This window comes from Apus apus, chromosome 3, assembly GCF_020740795.1.
Source record: "Apus apus isolate bApuApu2 chromosome 3, bApuApu2.pri.cur, whole genome shotgun sequence".
In the NCBI taxonomy this organism is placed as follows: domain Eukaryota; kingdom Metazoa; phylum Chordata; class Aves; order Apodiformes; family Apodidae; genus Apus; species Apus apus.
Genome location: NC_067284.1, coordinates 93,859,440 through 93,881,488, shown reverse-complemented (window position 1 = coordinate 93,881,488; position 22,049 = coordinate 93,859,440). Strand labels below are relative to the sequence as shown.

Genomic DNA, 22,049 nt, shown 5'->3' with positions numbered 1-22,049 from the left:
GCCACTCACACAGGTAAAATTCAGTTCCTTTTTGTATTTTGATAGACCTGCTAGCAGAAAGTTATAAAGAAAAATTTCATTGAAAACCTAGTCTGCCCTTGAAAACTTTTTGATAAAGTGAATATGAAATTAGATGTTTGCTGCAGTATAATCAATTCTATTTCACCCTGGCTACACAATTAGTCTGGTCAAACTTTAACACAAACTTGAGAATAAATCCAACTATAGCAGGCAACATCAACTAACATTTTTTAAAACTGCCCTCTGTGTCAGCATAGTGTTTGTATGCATTTATTCAAAATACAACAATATTTGAAGATCTAAAAAGAAAGTAATTCAGACACAAACAAAATTGTGACATACTGCAAATAACTCTACCTGTCTACCTGCCTTTCCCAATTTCTTGTCCACATGCTGAGTTATAGATGTACAGGTTCCACTAGAATCCACATCTTCATAAATGTTCTCCACTTTACAACAGTAAAATATTTCCTATGGGCCATTTCAAGATATTCCAACAAGGTAATGTGGCCACTTACACAGCTTCATTCACAGAACACTGAAGAGAGACATGAGTCTGCTCGGATTTGTTTTAATTTAGGTAGGAAATGAATTCTTTCTTTCCCCCCTGTCCCCTAAGTGGTTAAACTCTTTTAAACACTTGAATAAATAACTATTAAATTATTAAGAAAGTTACTCAAATTTTTAAGGCAGTTCATAGGAAATATAGTTTTGCTGGCATTTTCTATTTCATACTGGGAGCAATCTTTTAGATGGATTAGGATTAGAAACGATTGTTACACCTCCTAAAAATTTGTACATCAACTCTAACTTCTCATCTGACAATCTGATAGTAAATTATCCTGCAGGCTAGTTCACAGATAAGAGATGGTACAACAGTGTTCAAAGACTTGAACGAATAGCAGGCCAGCTTTGCCAGAAGGATGAAAGCTCTGCGAACCTTCCTTTCTGCAAGACTACCTCCCGTTCAGGAACCCTTTATGAGCACAGAGGCCTGGCACAACTACAGGATTGTTATCTGTAATCTTTAATGTCTCCAGTGATTGCTCCTGGATGTAGCAACTATCCTATACAGCATCAGCTTCAGAATCTAACTTCAAACAGCATCTGACATCAAAACAACAAAGAAGGGAATTTATATGCAGACAAATGTTCATATGTACATTTGTTTTTCTTACCTGCGCCCCCAAGTCATTGTAAAGAAATTTCAGTGCTGTAAGTTGTTCATCCATGCCTTTGGGATTATCTGTCTGTTGTTTCTGTACAATTTGTCTTCCTGTCTTGATGACAGTTTCAACCTCCAGTTTCACCTCACTGAGGGTCTTATAGAGTTTCTAAAAACACAAACATGTACTGGTGATAAATTTGTAGTGCAGATTTTCAGACTTTGCTTCATTTGTGGACCCTGTCTGTCAGATTGAACTTAAGCTCTGAGCTATGGATTAAGAACAATGTCTGTCAAGAAGATTTCAAACTCCTGATATTCTGTACTTTATTCTAGTTCAAATTTTCACCCCCCCAAAAAAAATTACCCCAATAACTTAGCAGTGTTCACTCCATCACACCACCACATATCACAAAGCTAACACTGTGATCTGTACTTGATCTTAGGTATAGTTTGGGGTATTTTTGTTAAAATACTAAGAAGGAAGCAAATTTGCCCCTGGAGTGACACTTCTCTGTAACGTGAGGATGAGCCAGGGAAGGAAGTTTTCACAAACTCAGCTGTTCACCACATCTGTCACCAGTAACTCAACACTTCTATATCCAAATTATCACCCAGAAGAATTCTAGGCTTTTAGTTATCAATTGTTCTATTGGCATTTTGCAAAAAGTTGTAACAGACGTATCAGGACTTTAAGTGACATTTCCTAAGAAGGGAGTTTAGGCAAGAAGAATCACACAAGAAACAAACGGCACCACACATGAGTTAAGAACATTGCATCCTTACCATGCACTTGTCCAGATGAGCTTGGATTACATCTGGATCGGTATCCTTCACATCCAAGACATGCAGTTCTGCTTTTACACCATCCAACACCCGCTTGCAATCCAACATGCGCTGCTCAAAATTGGCTGGTTTCTGGAAAAGCTGATACTTTGTAGATACTTCACGGAGTTTTCTCTGGTTTAATGAAAATATCAAGAGATTGTTTCAGATTTCTATCTGCGCTTCAAATAATAACATTTAAAACATCTCATCCTACAGATTTTAACTCGCCCCTCATGCCATCACAAATAGGACATGTGGCAACACTATTTGCCAGGCCAGATTCCATCACTTACTCCTAATCTCCACCCGAGCTGCAAAAGAGCTATAATTCTGTATCGTACACTTTCAAAATATACATTCTACTGAAATACAGAAACTTTCTGACTCTCAGCATTTATACCATGACACTTATGAAATTTAAGCTTCCTTATTCAATCCATCTAGTCCTGCTTGTTTCCTAATGAAAGCACGTAAAAGCATATACTATTCACATCTGAGGTTGAGTTGACTACACCAAGCAATTTACAACATCCAGTGTGTAATTAAAAACCAGAAGCTCTTAATGTTTAAATTCTTAGTTCAACTCTCATATTTTTACCTGCAAAGCATCCAGCTGAGTTCCACCACGGGGAGACCTGCATTCAGGAGAAACAGGAGGGAAAGAGCGAGCACTTTTCCTGAGCTCTTCTAAGGTGGATTCATGAGCTGCAATCTCAGCTTGAATTTTCTGCCACATCACACAAACAGGAAAAAAAAATGTTACAAACTTGTTTGCAGAGAGGGGAAGTTGAACTTTCTTACCACCTACTACCCACCAGAAGTAAATCCACTCTGTAAAAGTTGAACACTACCAAGTTTATTTTAAATATCCTGGCTCTGGTGACAGCTTGCTAAATTGAAAGCCATTAAGATTTTTATTCAATACAACCTTCTTAAAATAGGAAAACAATCCAGGGTACAAAAGATATCACCTAATGCATCAGCACAGGACTGAAATGAAGCCTTCATAAATTACTAAGTCTAGACTAAGCACTATTATGAGATATTTCAAAATGTTCTGTAGTGAAAAGCTATACTGGAATACCTGGGCTTCCTGGGGCATCTGGAAGGCATCTATCCTATCAGTCAGGTAAGATGTCAGCTGTCTATCCAGGTCTGCTAAGTTTTCTTGCAAGACCTGCAACATGTGGTCCGTTTCTCGCATGGTCTGAAGCTGCTGCTCCAAGGCTATCTGCCGGCTCACTGCCTGAGAGGGACAGAAAGGTAAGGCAAGATGGAGCAGAAATTCAATTCAAACTTATTAATTAGATTAAATTTTCTCAAAATAAGCTGGGAAAAACACAGAAATCCTATGTCAAGAGGACTGTCTAAAAAGAGCAAAAGCAACCCTTAGAAGGCAGCAATTTTTAAAGCCTGCTGTGACTTATACAAGTAACAGATGAACAGTGGCACAGAATGAGAATTCTGCTGCTAGATACACAGGACAGCGAAGACGGATCTCTCACCTCAGGAAGGAAGTATTCTGTTAAAAATGTATCAGTTTCTAAAACTAGTAAATAGGAATCAGGAACTTCGTAATACAGTATAGCTCGGTAATGTTTGATGTGTCAACTTGCATATTTTCTTTCAAAACATTAAATTCTTTCTGTTGCAGCATGAAAAGAGAGGTTCACAGTTCCTTTCCTTCCATCACCTCCTCCCTGCAACACCTAAACTTCTAAGTTCATCTGAAATGTCACTACTTGCATGGGAACACAAATTCCCCACTATCAACATACGCACAGACCACAGGGTACATATGTACACACACGGAGATGCAGAAAGCTGTCAACAGCCCAGTGTGTTAGTGTTGCAGCTGCCAAAGCAGGCAGTTTTTATATGGCAATAAAGTACTTTTATAACAGGAAAAACAATTGTGAATGCTATCGTAAATGACAGCACGTAGCCCCCAGCTGAAGGCACTGCATTCATGTTGCTCACTGTAATGAGGATGAACTGAAATTCCCTCTGTGACTACAATTAGGCAGTGACAGAAAAGCACTCCCATGCTACAACTTGGCAGGGGCCTGTATCACCCAGGATACAGAACACAAGTTGCAAATGTATGCAACCTGAAATACAGCTAGTCTTCCTCTACTTATTAAATCTAGAAAAGGTTAGACTTATGTATGAGAAGAGGAAGGGAATAACAAAATAGATGAGGAACAAGAAGAATGTTTTCTTTCTGTTCCTTATTGCAGTGTCACTTCTTCCTTGTCATTTTGAAGAGTGAAAATGTCACTTATTCATACTAATTTTTACAGTTAGCCAGCAGCTCACCAGTATTAATGGCAGTAGGAACAGAATATCAAACTCAGGTATTGAACTGTCCCCCTTGAGACCGGAACTGCCTTTTGTCAAAATTACCTGCAAAAATACCAGTGGGCCACTGCCATGCAAAGATGTGCAAGTGAGCAAAACAAAATCATTACTCAAGTAAGAGGAATTAAAAAAAAGAAAAGTATTTAGCTCTTAGGGCATTAATCCAAATAGAAAACAGCTGACAACACTGTGAAGATTCTTCCTCCTTTCCAGTATTGCAATCCTGCATCAATGAATTCTAACAGGAATCATTTCAGACCACTGAGCTGAAAATCCCAGCCTACTTCAACCCTGCCCCCAAATTCTTACCAAGTGACTCAGTTCCTCATAGCGGGCATTGAAAGCCTCCAATTTTTCACTGATGATATCATCAAGAATCCCTCCATCAATCAGCGTCTGCCCAAGTTCTCGAATCTGGGTTCGATTATCAGCTGGGTGACGCAGGACTGATTCCAGGGACTAATTAGCAGAGAAAGTTTTAAAGGTCAAAACACTGAGTATAACTTCATTTTCAGAGGTGGAAATTTGGCTGCATGCACAGAAGTGTTACACTTCAAATGTTGAGAGTGCTCTAAAAGCATAAATTAGTTACGTCTTAATCCATGATGGCACAAGGCAAATTAAGTGGTCATTTTGCTTTATGTAATTAAACTTCACAATGTTTCTCGCCTATTCACATCATTTCATGCTATAGTGCTCTAATGAATTAATCAATTTACACAGGACAGGAGACAGCATACAATTCTGTCATGGTACCAAGTACAGCACAATTATGTATACCAAAATTCAGCTTTTGGTGAAGACTGTTACAAATATGCATTCCAGATTCTGAGTAATATGCTCATTTAAGTTGAAGAATCAGAATATTCAACACATATTTCAGTATTCTACTGAAGTGCTAAATTTATGGTTTTTTAAATTGAGCTATCTGAAAAGTTAGCAATCCAATAGAATTACTCCAATACCTCAAGAGCATCATTGACAGCATCCAACTTATCAGGCAAATTTTCAGTCATTTGCACCCTTTCCTCCAGATTGTTTAGCCAAGCTGTTTCTAAATCAAGATACTGAAGCAGCTCAATCCAACAGGACCACACCTCCTAGTAGCAACAGAAAAAGGATGAATTAGCCTAGAATGACAGGCATAGCTCATATACCCTATGAACAGCTTAAAAAATGTTGTATTTCTCAGATATTCACCTAAAGTAGGCAAGTAGAAAATAAGCAAAACCACACCATAGTACAGTAAGTTCTAGTGAGGAAAACCTGCAACTATAGCAGCAAAATAAAAAGAAATATGCAAATTACACATAGAAGTCTCTTAGCTCATGCTAAAAATTAGCACTCGCATCCAGATTTTTATAACGATTTAAGAATGTAACAAAATGCATCCACTCCTATGAAACACAGGACATCCACAACCTACCCCAAACTGTAATCACTCTGTTGTATTTATTATTGTATTTCAGGCTTTAATCTCTGAGAAGTTTCCTTCTGTCATTTTGGAAGATGCATGGACGGATAACAGAGCTGTGATACAAGGTTACTTACTTGCTCAAGTGTTGATTACAATGTAGTTTATAAAAGCAAAGTTAGACGGTGTTGCATGGATTCCAACGTGTCATCTCAAGGGAAAGGAAACTTGGAAAGGGCCACAAGAAAACACATTTATGCTGAAGCTACTGAACTCAGTGACAAAACTGGATATTTTCAACATGCTCCTCCATTCCTCGTGTGCCAACCTCCTTGGTTTTACTAAGCTGCAAACTATCTTTCTTACCTCCAAAGTGTGACATTTCCCCCGGATCCGATTGCACAGTAGCTGGTAGTTCTCCAGCACAACATTCAGCTCAGTCGCCAGGTCCTGACCACTGGACGGCACTTTGGTGGCCAACATCTTGATGTTGTCTTTGAGAATCTTCACCCGCACCTCTTTCTGCAACACATCCTCCTTCGCTCTCTGCCCAAAGGAAGGTGTTACATGATCAGCCCTCAACTGCCAGATGGTCAGCTGTTCACCACTCAAAACAAGTAACAGCAGTTTAACCATGGAAGTGAGGCTGCCAAAGTATGTTTGGGTCTGAACACAACAAAAAATGGCACTTTCATGGAAATCAAATTAGATATGTAAGTGTTGAAAAATCCTATTTTATTAAACATACAGACATACCTCTCATTAAATGTTTTTTCATTAAAAATCCATGACTCAAAGCAAAAATTACTAAGTTCAGTAACATGTATATGCTAGTATACAGATTTGAAAACAAAAATTTAAAAAAAAAAAAATACAGGTTTGCTAAAAACAAGCATATTGGGGAGAAAAAGGTAGGGTGAATTTACAGAAGTTATTTGTCTCAGAGTTCAGTAACTGTCTCTCGAAGTTACCCAGGAGAGATGATGTAATTACCCAGGACACATGTAACTCCAAAGTTGGGACCTCTCCCACAACTGTTGGGTGCATTAGAGGAACACGCAAAAAAGACAACCAAAATTCCTTCAATCCAGAGGAATTCCTTCAATTCAGAGGAGCTTGGTGAGAAATATACAGGATAAGCACACTAGAACTCCCAGTGCACAGGCCTGGAGAAATACTATTATCAGTTATTGAATTTTGCCTGAAACAGAATTCAGGAAGCAGGACAGCTGGAATACAGATTATGCAGACAAGTCCAAGCCTGTCTCTGTTGAGACAACTAGAAGGCTCCAGAAATAGAGACTGTGCCATTATCTCTTCATTTTCAAATTTCAAGGACAGTTTTATGAAGTTGAAGTACCTCTACTATATAAGGCACTGCGCTTTATGTTATAATTTAGTACATGACAACATTGTTGTTGCACATATTGGTTGATATGTTTTCTAAATGTAAGGCAATTAAAAAATTTTTTAAAAAAATAAATAAATCTGAGAAACACAGTATTTTATGGCAAGATTATGAAAAATCACCTCATCTTAAACCTACTCCTTCAAATGTCAGCAGGAGTTCCACTCCCTCTTCAAATGAGGGCAGAATTACAAGAGCTCAAAAGTTCTTAAAAACCTATGAAAAATGGTTCTGACCAGAGAATGTTCTTTCTCAATCCCAAAAACAGTCCCAGCATAACATGCTTACTGTAAATGCACGAGGACATGAAAGTGTTATGGAATGCTTAGCAGCTTGCTGGCATACCTGCCAAATTCAAAAGTACATAATATAATCTGGATTTGACAAAGGTAAATGTGCTCAAAGTCTCTCAGATTTGCCAAGGAAAAAAAGGTTCTTTCCTTTCATGGCTTGTGTTCATCAGGCTGTTAGACTATGTGGTCTCAAATGGCTTCAAAGGACATGAATACATTAAAACACTTGTTAAAGAGTGCGTCAGAGAGCCCCTTCAAAAGGAACAATTCAAAACTTGAAACAGTGTTGTCAAAGCACTTGTAAAGAATACAGAATCTCTCATTTTATGCTTCATCAAGTAACAGTGTTGGGGATACTCACTTAAATAAAATGCATACAAGTCAAATGGTAATTTATAATGAGACAAAAATGGCTCCTTCCTCTCCTTTTTTTTGGCCACCAGTCCCAAAATTGAGAAGCATGGGCCAGCATCACTATTTGCAACAGATGAGAAACAAGATAACCCTCCAACAAAACTGTTTTAAACTGCTTTCCTGAATGTGGAGTTACTGCATCCAGGGGACAAGAAACTGAAGCTCAACAGCTAGAAGCAGAAGGGGAAGTTTTCACAACTGCTAGTTTAAACAGGTATAGTATAATCTTTTCTGTCTTTCTCAAGTCTTGTATCCTGCGATATGTTCCCATATTCTTAGTGTTCAATACGCTACACAAAGCAAACCTGGCTCAACAGCTGGGCAAGCTGCTATTCATTACAAAATCCCTACCCCTCATGGCCAAATAGAACATCTGCTTCTATACTTTGTGCTTTAAAAATAAAAATTCCACCAAGTAAAGCTGAAAAATACCACTAATCTTGTCATAACCTGAGTTCCTTTCCACATAGATAATAATTCCACAAAAGGTCAAGCCACTAAGTTTGTTTCCTTTTAATCAGGTCTCTACAATGACCCGGTATTCCTGACCTTCATTTCCTCCACCGCATTCTCTAGCTCTTCAGGGGACTTGTATTCAAAATCTTTCTCCAAATACTCTTCTTCAGCTTGGGTCATCCATTCTTGCATCTCTGCCAAATCCTTCTTCAGATTTACAGCTTTTTCCTGACTTTCAGACAGGCGATTTTTCTGACTAACAATCTAGAATCCAAGGTGGAGAAAGAAGTAGCAGTTTTGTTACTTAAATGTCCTAGTCTATGTGAAAGAATACAAGTCTTTGTTAATATATTTTACTACCAAAACATTGTCAGATCTTTTTAATTAACAAAATACTTTCATATTTTTACACACACACAAACTTCTGACCCCTTTTTAGTAGATCATCAAAATCATAGAGGTGAGGGAAGGAGGAAAATGACTTTTTTTTTTTCATTATGTGTAAACTTGTAACAAAAGCCCTGGAAAAAGTCAAATGGAAAAAACCTTCTTCTGATCACAAGCATCATATAATTAGATATATCTTTATGCAGATCACTAAAACACTCTTCAGGCTTCACTTCTCCCCATAACCTAGGCAATCTAGATTCTATATCAACAGCAAGGTTCTCCAACTGAAACCCTCATTAGGCATTGCAACTAAGGAAAATGTTTTTAGAGACAGCTGAAAGCTTCCACCCAAAAGAAACATCCAAACACACCAGAGTGAAGTCCTAGTCTATTTATATACATTTATTTTTCAAAGCTGCTTGGAAGCAGGCAGAAATTATACAGGGTAGAATAATATTCCAGATTTCTGGAACATAAGAACAAAAAGGTCAGATTTCCCTCCCCCACCCATCCCAGAGAGAGCAACATGAAGCAAGATCAACAAAGTAATTTTAGTTACAAACAATTAAAACTGGAAGGAGCACAGAGAACTCTTAGGTATGGAGAAGTACATGTATTCAACCAAAACTACTGTTGCACTGGTATCTCCTAACATGCTTGTACATCTGAAGTATGCACTGGGCTAAGATGGATTTCAACCACTGTGACAGTGATACAAGTAAAACATACTTTTCCCGCCATTTCACTGCTTCATCTCCATCATCCTGCCAATGCCATGCAACTGCACAAATAGTTGCAGTAACAAGCAAGCACTAGCAACATGGAGAACTCACCTGTTTGCTTAGCTTCTCCCACTGAGTCTGGCAGTCTACTAGCCTAGACTTTGCCCAAGTATTAATGCCGGCAACAGGCTGAGCTCTTAAAGCAGACTCTACCTCTTTCATCTCTTTCAGTGATGGTTCAATCTTCTCCATTTCATTGACAAACATCTGAGCACACATCAGAGAAAATGAGTGTTCTTTAACAAGCCATTACATAAATTTATAGTGTAAAAATAATTATAATTTTAAATTATTCTAGAGAAACTTTAAGAAAATAACAGACTGATCTCTGTTCAATATGTGACTGCTCAGAACAATCCTTCAACAGCCCAAAATATCATAACTATGCAAATAAAAACCAAAATACAGCTTGTCATACACATTGCAAACATTCTCACAAGCCACATGTCAACACTGGAACAAGTTTGAGGATGATATGCATTACATATCCAGATGTTTCAGGCATACCTCAGACTCCTGTTCCTCTCCTGGAAACAAACATTTGAAGGTGCACTGTAATCATTAACTACAAAATTAAAGTCTACCTATCTGTGATCATTTTGTGCCACTAGCTAGAAGAAATCTTATTGTAAGGCACGTACAACTCCTAAACCTTAAGATTTTCATCAGAGTGATTTTCTTGTTATTTTTATAGCCCTTAGAATTCTAATACTGAATGCACTTTTCACTCACAGATTCAGCTCCCTAATAACAACATTGGAAGAAATACATAAACATTTTCAGAGGAACTAATGTCGACTTGTAGATGAGTATATTTAAATATGGTGAAGACCTTTGAAAAATACAGTGTTATGGCTACACAAAAGGAACTAATTAAAATGTGGCCTGAAGAAATAGAAGACAATTTTTCTGGCAAGTGTTATGGAACAAGTCATAGACAGGATTTTAATAATAGAAGAAATATAATAAAGATGAGATGCTGGACATTATTTCATAAGATTCCTCAAAAGAGCAAAACTCACTGTGCATTGGTCAAGTTGTCTTTGAAGTCCTTCTGTATCTCCTGGAACAGCTTTTTCTGTCAATAAGAAGTCTTTCACACCATCCATCCATTTCTGAACAACCTTTGAATCAGTCTAAATCAAACATAATAATGAAGAATAGATACAATGCCATGATGAAGACTGTATGGCTGTTACATTTCAAAAAAATATTCTTCAAGCTGCTAGCATTGCCCTGGTCTTGAATCAGACCACCTTTGGTTTGGAGTTGTTTTTTACCTTCCAATTTATCTGTTCTCAAATTTGTATGAAAAATAAATTTAAAACAGTGTTACTCTTACAGTCATGCCACAGCATGGCTTAATTGACACTGCACTGCTCCAAGCTATCACACAGAAACACAAGATCAAGCAAGAAGACAAGCATGGCTTCAAGAAGTATGTGGTCACCCTTCACACGAGGTACTTGGCAATAGCATTTTCCTGATGAGAGAAACAATGCATGACCACTAAACACCACACTTGATCGAGAGAGATATTGCACCCCAAGGAAAAGAAAGGGCACTGTAGGAATTTATGTGGGGGGAAGAGGAGGGAGTAATGTTAAATATACTTGACAGGTAGAAGCTACTCTAGGAAACCCATTCGCCTTACTGAAGAACACAAGCAGAAAAGCAAAATAGTGGTTAGTCTAATCCTCTGCTAAAAAAAAAAAAAAACTACAAAAAAAACCAACAACAACAAAAAAACACCAACCAGCCCAGCTGTCTGAGGCTAATAGCAGCTAGTATACTCACTACAGCATGCACAGGGTGGCAGAACTGTGGGGGAGGAATAAATACACCCAACAATTGCTGAGTCACCTGATTTAACTTTTGGCCACATGTCCTGGAGCTACGTGGGTGGGCAGGGAGACAGGAGGGTTATCATCTCTCTTCCAGTTGTCACCCTTACAATCAAAGCCATCACAAACTTAGAGCAGGGAGAAAGCTTTTCCTCCTCCTACTGCAACTGAGTTCTGTTCGTCATTTTTAAATAATATTGTTGGCCTTTTTAAAAAAATCTACCTTTTTTTACTTTTTGATTGGGTTTTTTAATAGATAGCATTTTTTAATCTGACACAATTGGCATCACAGAGCACTGCTATTGAGAAGCCAAGTCAAAACTCAGCTTCACCTCCACTCTGCAAATCACTGAGGAGGAAGGCACACTCTTCATTACCTTAAAAAACCTTGCCGTGACAGTTTTTTCAAGATCAATACATTACACACTGCTTAAAAAAAAGTCTGTGCTAACAAAAAACCATTACACCAAGATCATGTTTATTTTTAGGCCAATGGTACCATTAGAGGTCAAAAATGTGACATTTTCCTTTTCCATTTTGGGGGGAATTTCCTAAAGCTGATTAGCCTGAAAATCATTTTCCAAAAAGCAAACCCCAGGAGACTTAACAGCAAACCACTGCTTAATGTAAAAAAATACATATCTATAAAGGCTTCCACTTGACAAGGCATTTTAGCATATACCTAATTTAGCTTGCTTACAGTAAGCTACTTTCAAAAGTTGCTGAAGTGAATTAAAAGTCAGGCACACATTTAAATAACTTGTTGAAACACAAGCCAAGATTACAGAGGTTCAATGAAGTAAATGCTCCTGCATAGGTAAATAATTAACAGTGGTCAAACATCCAGTGTTGGCTGTAAATGTGTAAGAGCTCACAATTTTCAGACATGAATTAAAACACCAGATCCATTTCTAAAATTTATTCCAGTAAGAACAAAGATCAAATGTGCTGAATTTTAACTTGTTCATTCCTTGAAAAAACACATGATGTACAGCCATGCAGTAAATTTAATAGAACTAAAGGTGATATATAAAGACACGGCAAGCCATGCGTTATCAAGAGAAGAAAATGTTCTCATAGAAAATACTACATGCAACACTGATAAAATAAGCCTTGTCTACTTTTCCTTTCACATTACTATTACAGACAGTCTCACTATAAAACACAGATCATGTCACTAACACACGTGTTGTCAGCTTAGGGGAGCCTCTGTCACATCACAAATCACAGAAGGGACACCTGAGCAGCAGGACACAGTCAGATCTGCCACTGACTTGGTCAACAGACTAACAAGGACAATTTCAAGCACTGGTCACCTGTCTACTTATTGTTCAAGTAAGGATACGTTCCATTTATTTTTAAAAAATTAAATGTGAGGAGTGGAGTTTTGGGAAATGCATGTTTTTAAAGGTGACTTAGAAGAAAAAAAAAAACAAAACAATAAAAATAAACCAATACTTGTGTGGGGTTGCACATGGTCACATGTTCTCCAAGGGTTGCCATGCACTTACTCCATAATTTTCAACCCCACTTCAATTTTATTTTTTTCCTTTAATAGCCAGATGCTTCTTCTCCTCTCTTAACCAAGGAGATACTGTCCAGCCATTCTCCAAACTACTCTTGTGTCTCTGGTATCAGGCCGCTAGTACTGACCCATTCATTGTCTGCACCAGGACCACAAACTTAGTCTCCTGTATCAATATTCCTTGCAGTGCAAATTCCATCCTGATCTTTCCAGTGCCATCCACAACATATTTATTCAACTTCCTCCATATTCTCATTTTTATTCATGCAGTGCTAGACTACAAAAATCTCTGTTTACATGATTACTGCTACTTCAAAAGGAAAAAAACAGAGAATATAAATGCATGACTGCCCGTCCACTAACAGCTTTATGAAACATTTAGAAAACACAGGAATTCTGCTTCAATTTCTTTTTCAGCTCTGTACCACTTTTCAAGGTAACAGGAAAGTTTTTAACATCTTACTGAGGACAAAATTCTGTTCTCAGATCTACAGAGCAGCACATGGTTTGTTCTTCAAATCTCCCACAGCATTAATATCCACATCTTTCATCAGTGATTCATACACTTTACCACAAACATCACTTTGGACAGCTGTGGAGAACAGGAAACTTCAGTTCTGGCTGATAAATCTGAGTAACTGATTACCAAATAAAAACCTGCCCTGCTAATACTGCATACATGTAATCTAGTCTCAGTTAAACAAGACAGAGAATTTCAGTTCTCAGAAGCCATTCTTCTCCCAGTTAAAGCTATGATTTAGGAAGGTAGGTGTATGTACAAACCACTCAATTGAACAAGACTGAAGTGCAGAAAAAGAAGAGTTCTAAATTTACAAGAAATTAAGGGAGAAAAAATTGCTGGAGATGTTCAAAACCCGCCTGGATGCATTCCTGTGTGATGTGCTCTAGGTGAGCCTGCTCTGGCAGGGGGGTTGGACTAGATGATATTTCGAGGCCCCTTCCAACCCCTAAGATTCTGTGATTCTGTGAAAGCTGCAATAATTTAAAGAACAAGACCAATACCAAGTTGTTGCACAGAGGATGCTCAGGTACTATTACACACAGAGTATTTATTCTATCGTACTAAATAACAAATAAGTATAACCAGAAGAAGAGGGAACAGAATAAGAAATGGTTGGATACTGTACATTTAAGTCAAAATCAGCAGAAAAATGAGGAGGTGGTTGCTGGAAAATAATCACCAAGGGCTTGGCTAACCTTAGAAGTTTTTCTTTTAGGCTGCTGTAGAAGCCAGATCACTTTGGGCACTCAGTTCCTGCTGAAGAAGAGCATCATCTCCTCCATAGCTCCACATCATCCCACAGCCTGCTGCAAGTAGCTATGGAGGGATGAGCTTGAAAGAACCAGACTAAAAGTAGTAACACTTTCAGATGCAGGTGTGCATGTTTTTTAAGGGGAGGCGTAGACATGGACAGCCTTTATCTTTATGCTTCAGGCAATACAGCCTAACAATATTACACAAAAGTGTTCTATAAAAGAAACACAGTGAACTAATTTTTTATTCTTTATTACTGTTGACAGAAACCCCACTTGAAGGAGCACATTTTCTATAGCAGATATGGAATTTCAATTTTAGATGTCAATCTAATAAGGCACTGGGCATCTGACACCAACCAAAACAGAGGGCACTCAGCCCATGGTGGCATTGAGCCTTCAACAGCACAGGAGACTGATCCTTCACTTCAGTGTAACCTTTGTGTGTGGTGTTTAAAGAAGAAGAATGCCAATTTTAAGTGAAAAGTAATTCTATTAGAAGAGAAAAATAATATCCTGGGCTTGTTCAAAGTCCTCTGCTACCCTGCTACAAATATACTATATATGCTTCCAGCCTTTACCAGACTAGTGGCCCATCAAAATTTCACTTCACACTCAGTATCATCTAGACTTCTGCAGGAACACAAAGAAAGAAAGTGCTCTAAAACAACTGAGTTATGTAACAAAAAGAAAAAAAATCCTTTTTATTTACCTCAAATATTCTCAGCTTGGATGTAATTTCCTCCAGTAGCTTAACTTCTTTGGAAACCTGAAGCTTTAGCTTGTCCCAGTGTCCCTGCACATGCTTGAACTCTTGCATGTAGACCTTTTTTATATCAGAAGAAGCATGTTTCTCCAAAGTCTTTGTTTCTTCAGCAAGTTTATCCACCTTGGGCTTCTGGGCTTCCAGTGTCTCACAAATCACCTACAAGTGGGGTAGGGGAAGAGAGAAAAAAAATGTCTGCTTCTAGTATTAGCCACATGGCAGGTATGTACTTAAATACAAGTGTGAGCACATCAAACATTTTTTTGTGCACAGATTCAGGAAGAGTGATATTCCAGTTACTACAGTTATTGAAACAGAGATGACGAAACAACCCTGTAAGCAACAAAACCTTCAGCTGCTCTACCAGCACTGTGGCAGAAATTACAGGACAGGGTTTACTGTAAAACCTGGCCACGTGGCTAAACACAACCAGGCACCTACCCCACTTCCTGTGTGGTACAGGCACTCAAGTCAGCAAATCAATGGCTACACTACACTGCAGTCAAAAGAATCAGTAATGTAGACATGCCAGGATCTGCTTTTTCATTTCCTCCACAGATATATGTTTCTTATTTTAAAAGAAAACAAACAATAAAGCCCACACAAACAGGCTGAGTGTGTTCTTCAGTCTTGTGAAGTAAAAATATTACAAAATCTAGCTGCAGTGGAAGCTTTGGATACTCGAGTTTTGAAAGCTGCTCTTCCAGCTGGAATACAGGAAGGTATAATCTGAATCTATTTACTACAGCATTGCTGTTACAAAGAGTCACTTGAGCTGAAATAACAGATTTCCTACTATTAAGGAAAAAAAACAGCTGAACATATAAACCAAGACATGAAAAAAATGCTGCCACTTAATTAAACCGGTCACTTTGTTTTTTCTCCTTAACATTTGTTTAAGAGAGAAATTAGAATCATACAATCATTTAGGTGGGGAAAGACCTTTAAGACCAAGTCCAACCTTCAACCATACTCTACCATGTTTATCCCTAAACCATATCCTCAGGTACCACATCTATGACATTTAAAAACACATCCAGGGCTGGTGACTTAACCACCTCTCTGGGCTGCCTGTTCCAGTGCCTGACAACCCTTACAGAGAAAAAAATTTTAGGAATGAACACATTAAACCATTACTAATTTCATTAATTTAACTTCTACTAATTTCATTAATTTAACTTTGCTGCTATATACATTCAACATGTACATATGGAATGCGTGCACATGTATTTTACTAAGAAAGAATCATCTTTTCAATATATTTTAATATACTTTGTATTTATAGAAAAGAAACAGGATAAAGTGTACCATTTCCTCTAAAAAGATAGGTAATGAGGTGGCAATGAGACTGGGAAGAGGAATGTATGTTTCTGCAAACATGAGGTTTCTGTACAGGGGGCCACAAAATGAGTTAATCCCTGGCGTGGGTCAATGCCAGAAGCACTTCAGTGACTGCTACAGTGCAGAAGAAGGAGCTGGACAACCCCAACTCCACAAGTAGCCCATCATCTGCAGTTCGTTCCCATCTCCCATCACATTCTTTAAAGCTCCCACACTGACATGGTATGTCCTTTCAGTCTCTGAAGAAAAGAGATAGCAGAAACTTGGGCATATGTAGGAAAAGACAAGCCTCCAAAGACTAAATACCATTGCAATTCAGCCTGCAGAAAAATCTCTGCCAACTTCGAACAATACAGAAGCAACAATAAACGAGAAAACCAAAGAACTTGTAACATTTTTTCATTTGCTAGCTTGAAAACAGAGCACTAACACCCCTGTTTACTGGGCGTTGAAAAAATATCTATATTTAATACTCTGCTGAATAGAGAATGACATCAAGACAGACAAGGCCTCACGCCAGCCAGCAACGAGAGTTCAATAACTCAAGTCATCTGCAGCACTCTCCTGCCACCAAACAGGGAAAAATGCATGTTTCTGAATAAAGCATGATTCCACAAAAGCAGTGGAGAGACCAGGAAAGTATTTACCTACGTTTTATTAAAGAAAAGAAAAAAACAAAACAAAACAAAACACTGGAGATGCACGTTTCTCTTCCCACACTCCAGCCCTGCTCCAGTAACTGATTATTTACAAAGCAACTATCATCCCCCCTTTCATAGGCTCAGAATAGGAAACAAAATACCATTTTCTATCAGACAGACTTTGTATATCCATTACCTTTATGGCTTTCAAGCACTGTTTCTTTCTGAAAGGCAATCTGGAGGCCAGACTACTGTTACTCTCTCCTAACAGCCAGGCAGGATGAAATGGGATGGATTTATTAACCAGCTGAACCTTGGAGACAGTTTAAGCAGACAGGCACTCCATGTCTGGGGAGGCTATACAAAGAGTCAGGAGGAGAGGATTACATGCCTGCACACCATGGCCTCTCCAGGAGGGGCAGAGGCAAGGTCAGGAAGCATGCATTTTCACATGGAAGGGTCCTGGTCTCCCCAGGAGAGCAAGCCTGAGCAGGCCAGACATGGGCACAGCTGCCAGGCAGCTGCAGTGCAGCTCAGGCAGGGAGCACTGAAAGGCAGCTCCCAAGATAGGGAAGGGCAGGCCCTGGCTTCTGGCTTTCCTCACAGCCATGCTCAGTGCCAAGGAGCAGACCTTGAATTGGGTCACTAATCTGATCCAACCAAACCCATAGGAAAGGGATGCTACCATGGCCCCGACATCTATTTTGGGGCTCCTCAGCACAAGAGAGACATGGCCACACTGGAGAGAGCCTGAGGAGGCCACTGAGGTGCTGCAGCACTTCAGAGAAGATCCCTCAGAACCTCTTCTTCCCCTAGCTGTGCAGTCTCAGCTCTCTCAGCCTCATCTCCTGGCACAGGCAGCAAGAGAAGCTGTGAAACCTGTAGGGTTGCAGATAACCAGTCCTCGCCTGGACACATCCCTCAGCAGCCTTAAGTGACCCAGCTTTAAGCAAGCAACCCCCAGGAGCTGCATCCACACACTACTCCCTGATCAGCTTCCACCTGAGGAACATTTTAGTCACCCTGCAGAAAATAAGGCAGGAGAAAGGAGGATGACAGTAGCTGAATAAGCAACTTCCTCACTTCAGTGCAAAGGCTGAGAGTTACCTTTGCCTGCTGCAGGGCCTTCTCAACCTTGCTGGGGTCACTCAGGCCACTGGCAATGGACTGCTGCTTGCACTCCAGTTGGCTCAGCGTGTCCTTCAGCTGCTGCAGTGCATCCACGTAGTCCCGGCTCGGCTGACTTTCTGTCTCTGGAATGGTTAAAAAGAGTAAAGGAGCAAAATATAAAGAAATAGAGATGAGACCCGAATTATGAGAAATGTGAACGTAATAAATGTTATCAGAATGATTTATAAGCAATTAATCATGTGATACATACTTGTACATTGAATCCTGCTGAGACCTTCAAAGAGCTAAAAAAATCTTCTGCTGATGGCAAGGATTTTTCTTTTTAAAAATTAACATACATATATATCTACTATATATAAATATTGTACAATGGTAATTCACCCTAAAAAAACATTTAAAACTCAATCCCATTTTTAGAATTTGCTTATGCATCTAAGCACCCTAAATCTCTTGAGGTGGGTGGGGTAGTGGAATCCATAGTACTTGGACTTTTGCATGCCTAAATCCCCACAAATTAGAATTTTTCATTTTAAAAGTTTTAGACATATCTACTGCTTGTATGCAAACACACGTATCTACTACACATAGAATGTCTAGTATATACAATAGTCATATATTACATATAAAGTTAAATATACACTATATACAGTAACCATATAAGCTAATCTTTACGTATATATATTTTTATATATATAAGCACACAATATGTATTAGTGTAGCATTAGGGTTTGGTTTTGTGGGGGTTTTTTCATACATATATATATATATATATATATATATATATATATATATATACACACACACACAAACATTCAAAAATACATAAAACCAGCAGCTTTCAGGCTATTGCCAGAACAGAGATGCTATCTGGGAAGACTGAAAAGAGAATTAAAGTTTGGATGGACTATCTGCTTGCAATCTTTCTCAAATTTTGCACAAGCCTTCTGGAATCCCATGCAGGAGGCAGCACCTCACTCTGGCATTTCAGAATGAAAACATCAGATTTTAAAAACTACAGTGAACAGGATTTCAGCTGAAAGACCTGTACTGTGGAATGCACATTCTCTGGCCTTGGATTCCTAAGCAATTTCATTACTGACACAAGTGAAAATTAATCTAAGCCTTGTTCTGACTCACCAGGTAGCTTTTCAACAGCTTACTATTAGAACTGTCACAACATTTACAACTAAAGAATGAGTCAATATTTTTAGAAAGAATGCGACTTATCGAGCTTCCTCTTCTCAAAACCAGGATCATATTAAATGAAAGAAAAAAAAAAATTAAAAATCATTCAGTAAGAGACAAATAGGTGCACTACCACTAAACTACAGCAAATCCAGAAGAAGAAGAAAATAGTTAAAATAGCTTCCCGTTGACAAAAAATTAAGCCACAATTCCCATTTAAAATGTCCATAGAAATGGGACTGAGTAGCACTCCATGAGGGAATTTTTTCAGAGGATCAAAGAAGAGCCATGAAAGGAGCTGGACTTCTGTCAAAGCCTGCCAAGTTCACAAATGCTCAAATACTGCCACCAGTTGTTTCTCCCAGTTATATGGCTCTGGAAGTTCTTTTACCTTACAGTAATTCAAATATGCTGAAAAAAACTGAAACCCTGAACTGACATTTTCCTCTATTCTAGCAATAAAAATCTGCCGAGAAATCATCATTCAAAAAATACACAAATACAAACTTAACATATTATGATATGTAAGGTGTTATACTAATAGCTGGATCCAATACACTAATAGCACCTCATGTGACGTGTGGCATGACAAATAAGGATTGTTTCGTCACATCATGTAATAATTACCAAAATACGCAATACTGATAAAATTATCGAAAAGTACCTGAACTCAGAACAGTCAGAAAATAATCATTCCTCACAATGAGAATGAAAGCATACCCTGTAATTTGAGTGTGACAGACAGATCTGTTATTCATACAGTTTTCTGCATCAATAGAAGTATGCAGCAGGCCTTGTGCAACACATTATATAGATGGCCTAACAATTTAGTAATTAAGTATTTTTATTACACACAGAATAAAATTTTAATGCTCTTCTACTTGGGGCTGTTAGCAAATGCTTCCTTGAATTCCTCAGAAACAAAATAAGACCTAAAGAAAAATCTCCTTGTTGGTCTGTTCTCTTGCTATTCAGCTGTAAAATATTATCAGAGCTACATATTTTGTGCAATACATTTAAAATTCTTTAGAAGCCAGCATGACTGGTTTGTATACTCATAATGAAATTTTTAATGCAACAAAAATCCAAGTAGAAAGTGCCTGAAAAGCAAGCCAGATTCCAAATCACTTCAAAGATGAAATTTCCAAAAGGAATTATGTATGACTAATAGGCTCAACAAAACTATGAAAAAGAATAAATCTCACATGCACACTTCAATTTTACAAGGTTCTCTTAATCTTCCATTTTTCATTTCTAGTATTATTTCTTTCTGGAAGTGCTAAAGACCCACAGCTTTTCAAACAATATTATCCACCTTAAATGTGTTTTGCTAGTTCCTGAAACATAATTTCAGGAATGTTGCATCCTTGTATAATCACTTAACACTGTGGAATTACATACTTTGTAGTATGCACAGTAGTGGTTATATATTCTTTCTGGTGAATAAAAAGAATTTGTCAGCCTTACTCAAAGCCTCTCACAATCAGCAGGAAAACTACCATAATTCAGTGACTTTTCAATCAGTTCAGAAGAACAACAAAACCCACAAAACCAGAACTTAAGTATCAGGAAGGCTTATGTTACATAAAATATATATTTACCTTTCTTCAGCTGCTGGTAACATTCCTCTAGTTTCTGACAAGTCAACTTGAAGTGATCAAGAAAACCATTCAAGCTCTCCTGAATGAAGTTTGGAGGCATGGGCTGAGACATGAGTGTCTTGCAGGTGGCTTTCAGGTGTTCTAATTGTGGAGTCAGGCTTAGAAGATGAGTTAGGTTCTGCTGTGAAAGGTAAGAAAAAACCCCAAATCTCACATTTTTCTTGTTAACACAAAGATTTTAGTAAGCTACTGCAGCAAGTTCCTCCACATTACTAGGGCAACAACATTAAAGCACTCCTGTAACACAAGTACCAAAATCTTCCAGCCAAATTTGGATTCTCTGGATGCCTCAGAAGTTTTGAGTAACCTTACTGACTAGGCTAAGCTCCTCTGGGACATTCTGTGCTCCTAACAGCTTTCAATCAAAATGAACAAGTTTTGCCAGACTTACCTGGCATAAATCCTTCAGGACTGCTGAGGGCTGTGATGCTGAATAAGCATCATTTTTAAGCCAGCCATCCTTCTCAATTACAGTCTTCTCAAGATCACTCATTTCCTTAAAATAAGCATTTATATCTTCCTGGTACTTTATATTTCTGGCCATTTCTTCCAGATGTTGAACCACATCTTTCCACTCTGACAACATTTTCTCCAGCATACTTTTTACATCCACTGTAGAAAGTCCTTCTAAAAAAGATTATATAAATTATTGTTATATTAACTGCAACATATTATGATTAACAGGCATTTAACCTTTCCTCTTTTCAGATACAGATGCACATTTGCATTAGCATGCAAAATCCTCTTATTCCAAGTCCTCTACCTATAAAACTGTACTTATTACTAACAGTGTTTCAGCTTTTTATTTCCACATTAATGGTAAAATTAAGAGATATTCCATTTCCATTATTTCCCTTGGATAACTTTGGAATTTATAACAACGAGCTAACTCTTGACTGTCATGACTCTCTTCATCATCATTATTTGTATCTAAATGCTGATAGGTAGATTTAAGTAAAATAGGTTTTATTTAAGTAGACTTCTAGTGAGTTTATTTTTTTTTTAATGATCCTAAGTCTACGTAAGTCCATAAAGAAAAAGGGAAGTAGCAAGCTGAAAGGCAGCAATCAATTCACTGAAAAGGTAGATGGAAATCCTGTCATTCTAGAAGAGATAGGAAACAGTGACTAACCATGTCACAGAGTGTG

General features: G+C 38.1%; 1 protein-coding gene across 10 annotated transcripts in view; it reads right to left on the bottom strand.

The window, feature by feature from the left end:
* The window catches only part of UTRN (utrophin), a 358,149-nt gene that overhangs the window by 232,990 nt on the left and 103,110 nt on the right, over window positions 1–22,049 (bottom strand). For 9 of the 10 annotated variants that reach the window (XM_051613510.1, XM_051613511.1, XM_051613509.1 and 6 more), the window contains 14 exons: window positions 21,293–21,528; window positions 20,842–21,022; window positions 18,032–18,177; window positions 14,889–15,101; window positions 10,555–10,668; window positions 9,584–9,739; window positions 8,454–8,624; window positions 6,156–6,335; window positions 5,341–5,475; window positions 4,685–4,834; window positions 3,099–3,260; window positions 2,613–2,741; window positions 1,973–2,146; window positions 1,200–1,355 (listed from right to left, as the gene is read on the bottom strand). In XM_051613510.1, coding sequence (XP_051469470.1) covers window positions 1,200–1,355; window positions 1,973–2,146; window positions 2,613–2,741; window positions 3,099–3,260; window positions 4,685–4,834; window positions 5,341–5,475; window positions 6,156–6,335; window positions 8,454–8,624; window positions 9,584–9,739; window positions 10,555–10,668; window positions 14,889–15,101; window positions 18,032–18,177; window positions 20,842–21,022; window positions 21,293–21,528 — 2,303 coding nt within the window. Of the gene's footprint in view, window positions 1–1,199; window positions 1,356–1,972; window positions 2,147–2,612; window positions 2,742–3,098; window positions 3,261–4,684; window positions 4,835–5,340; window positions 5,476–6,155; window positions 6,336–8,453; window positions 8,625–9,583; window positions 9,740–10,554; window positions 10,669–14,888; window positions 15,102–18,031; window positions 18,178–20,841; window positions 21,023–21,292; window positions 21,529–22,049 lie in introns of those variants that run through there. The other variant, XM_051613519.1, reaches the window with a different exon arrangement.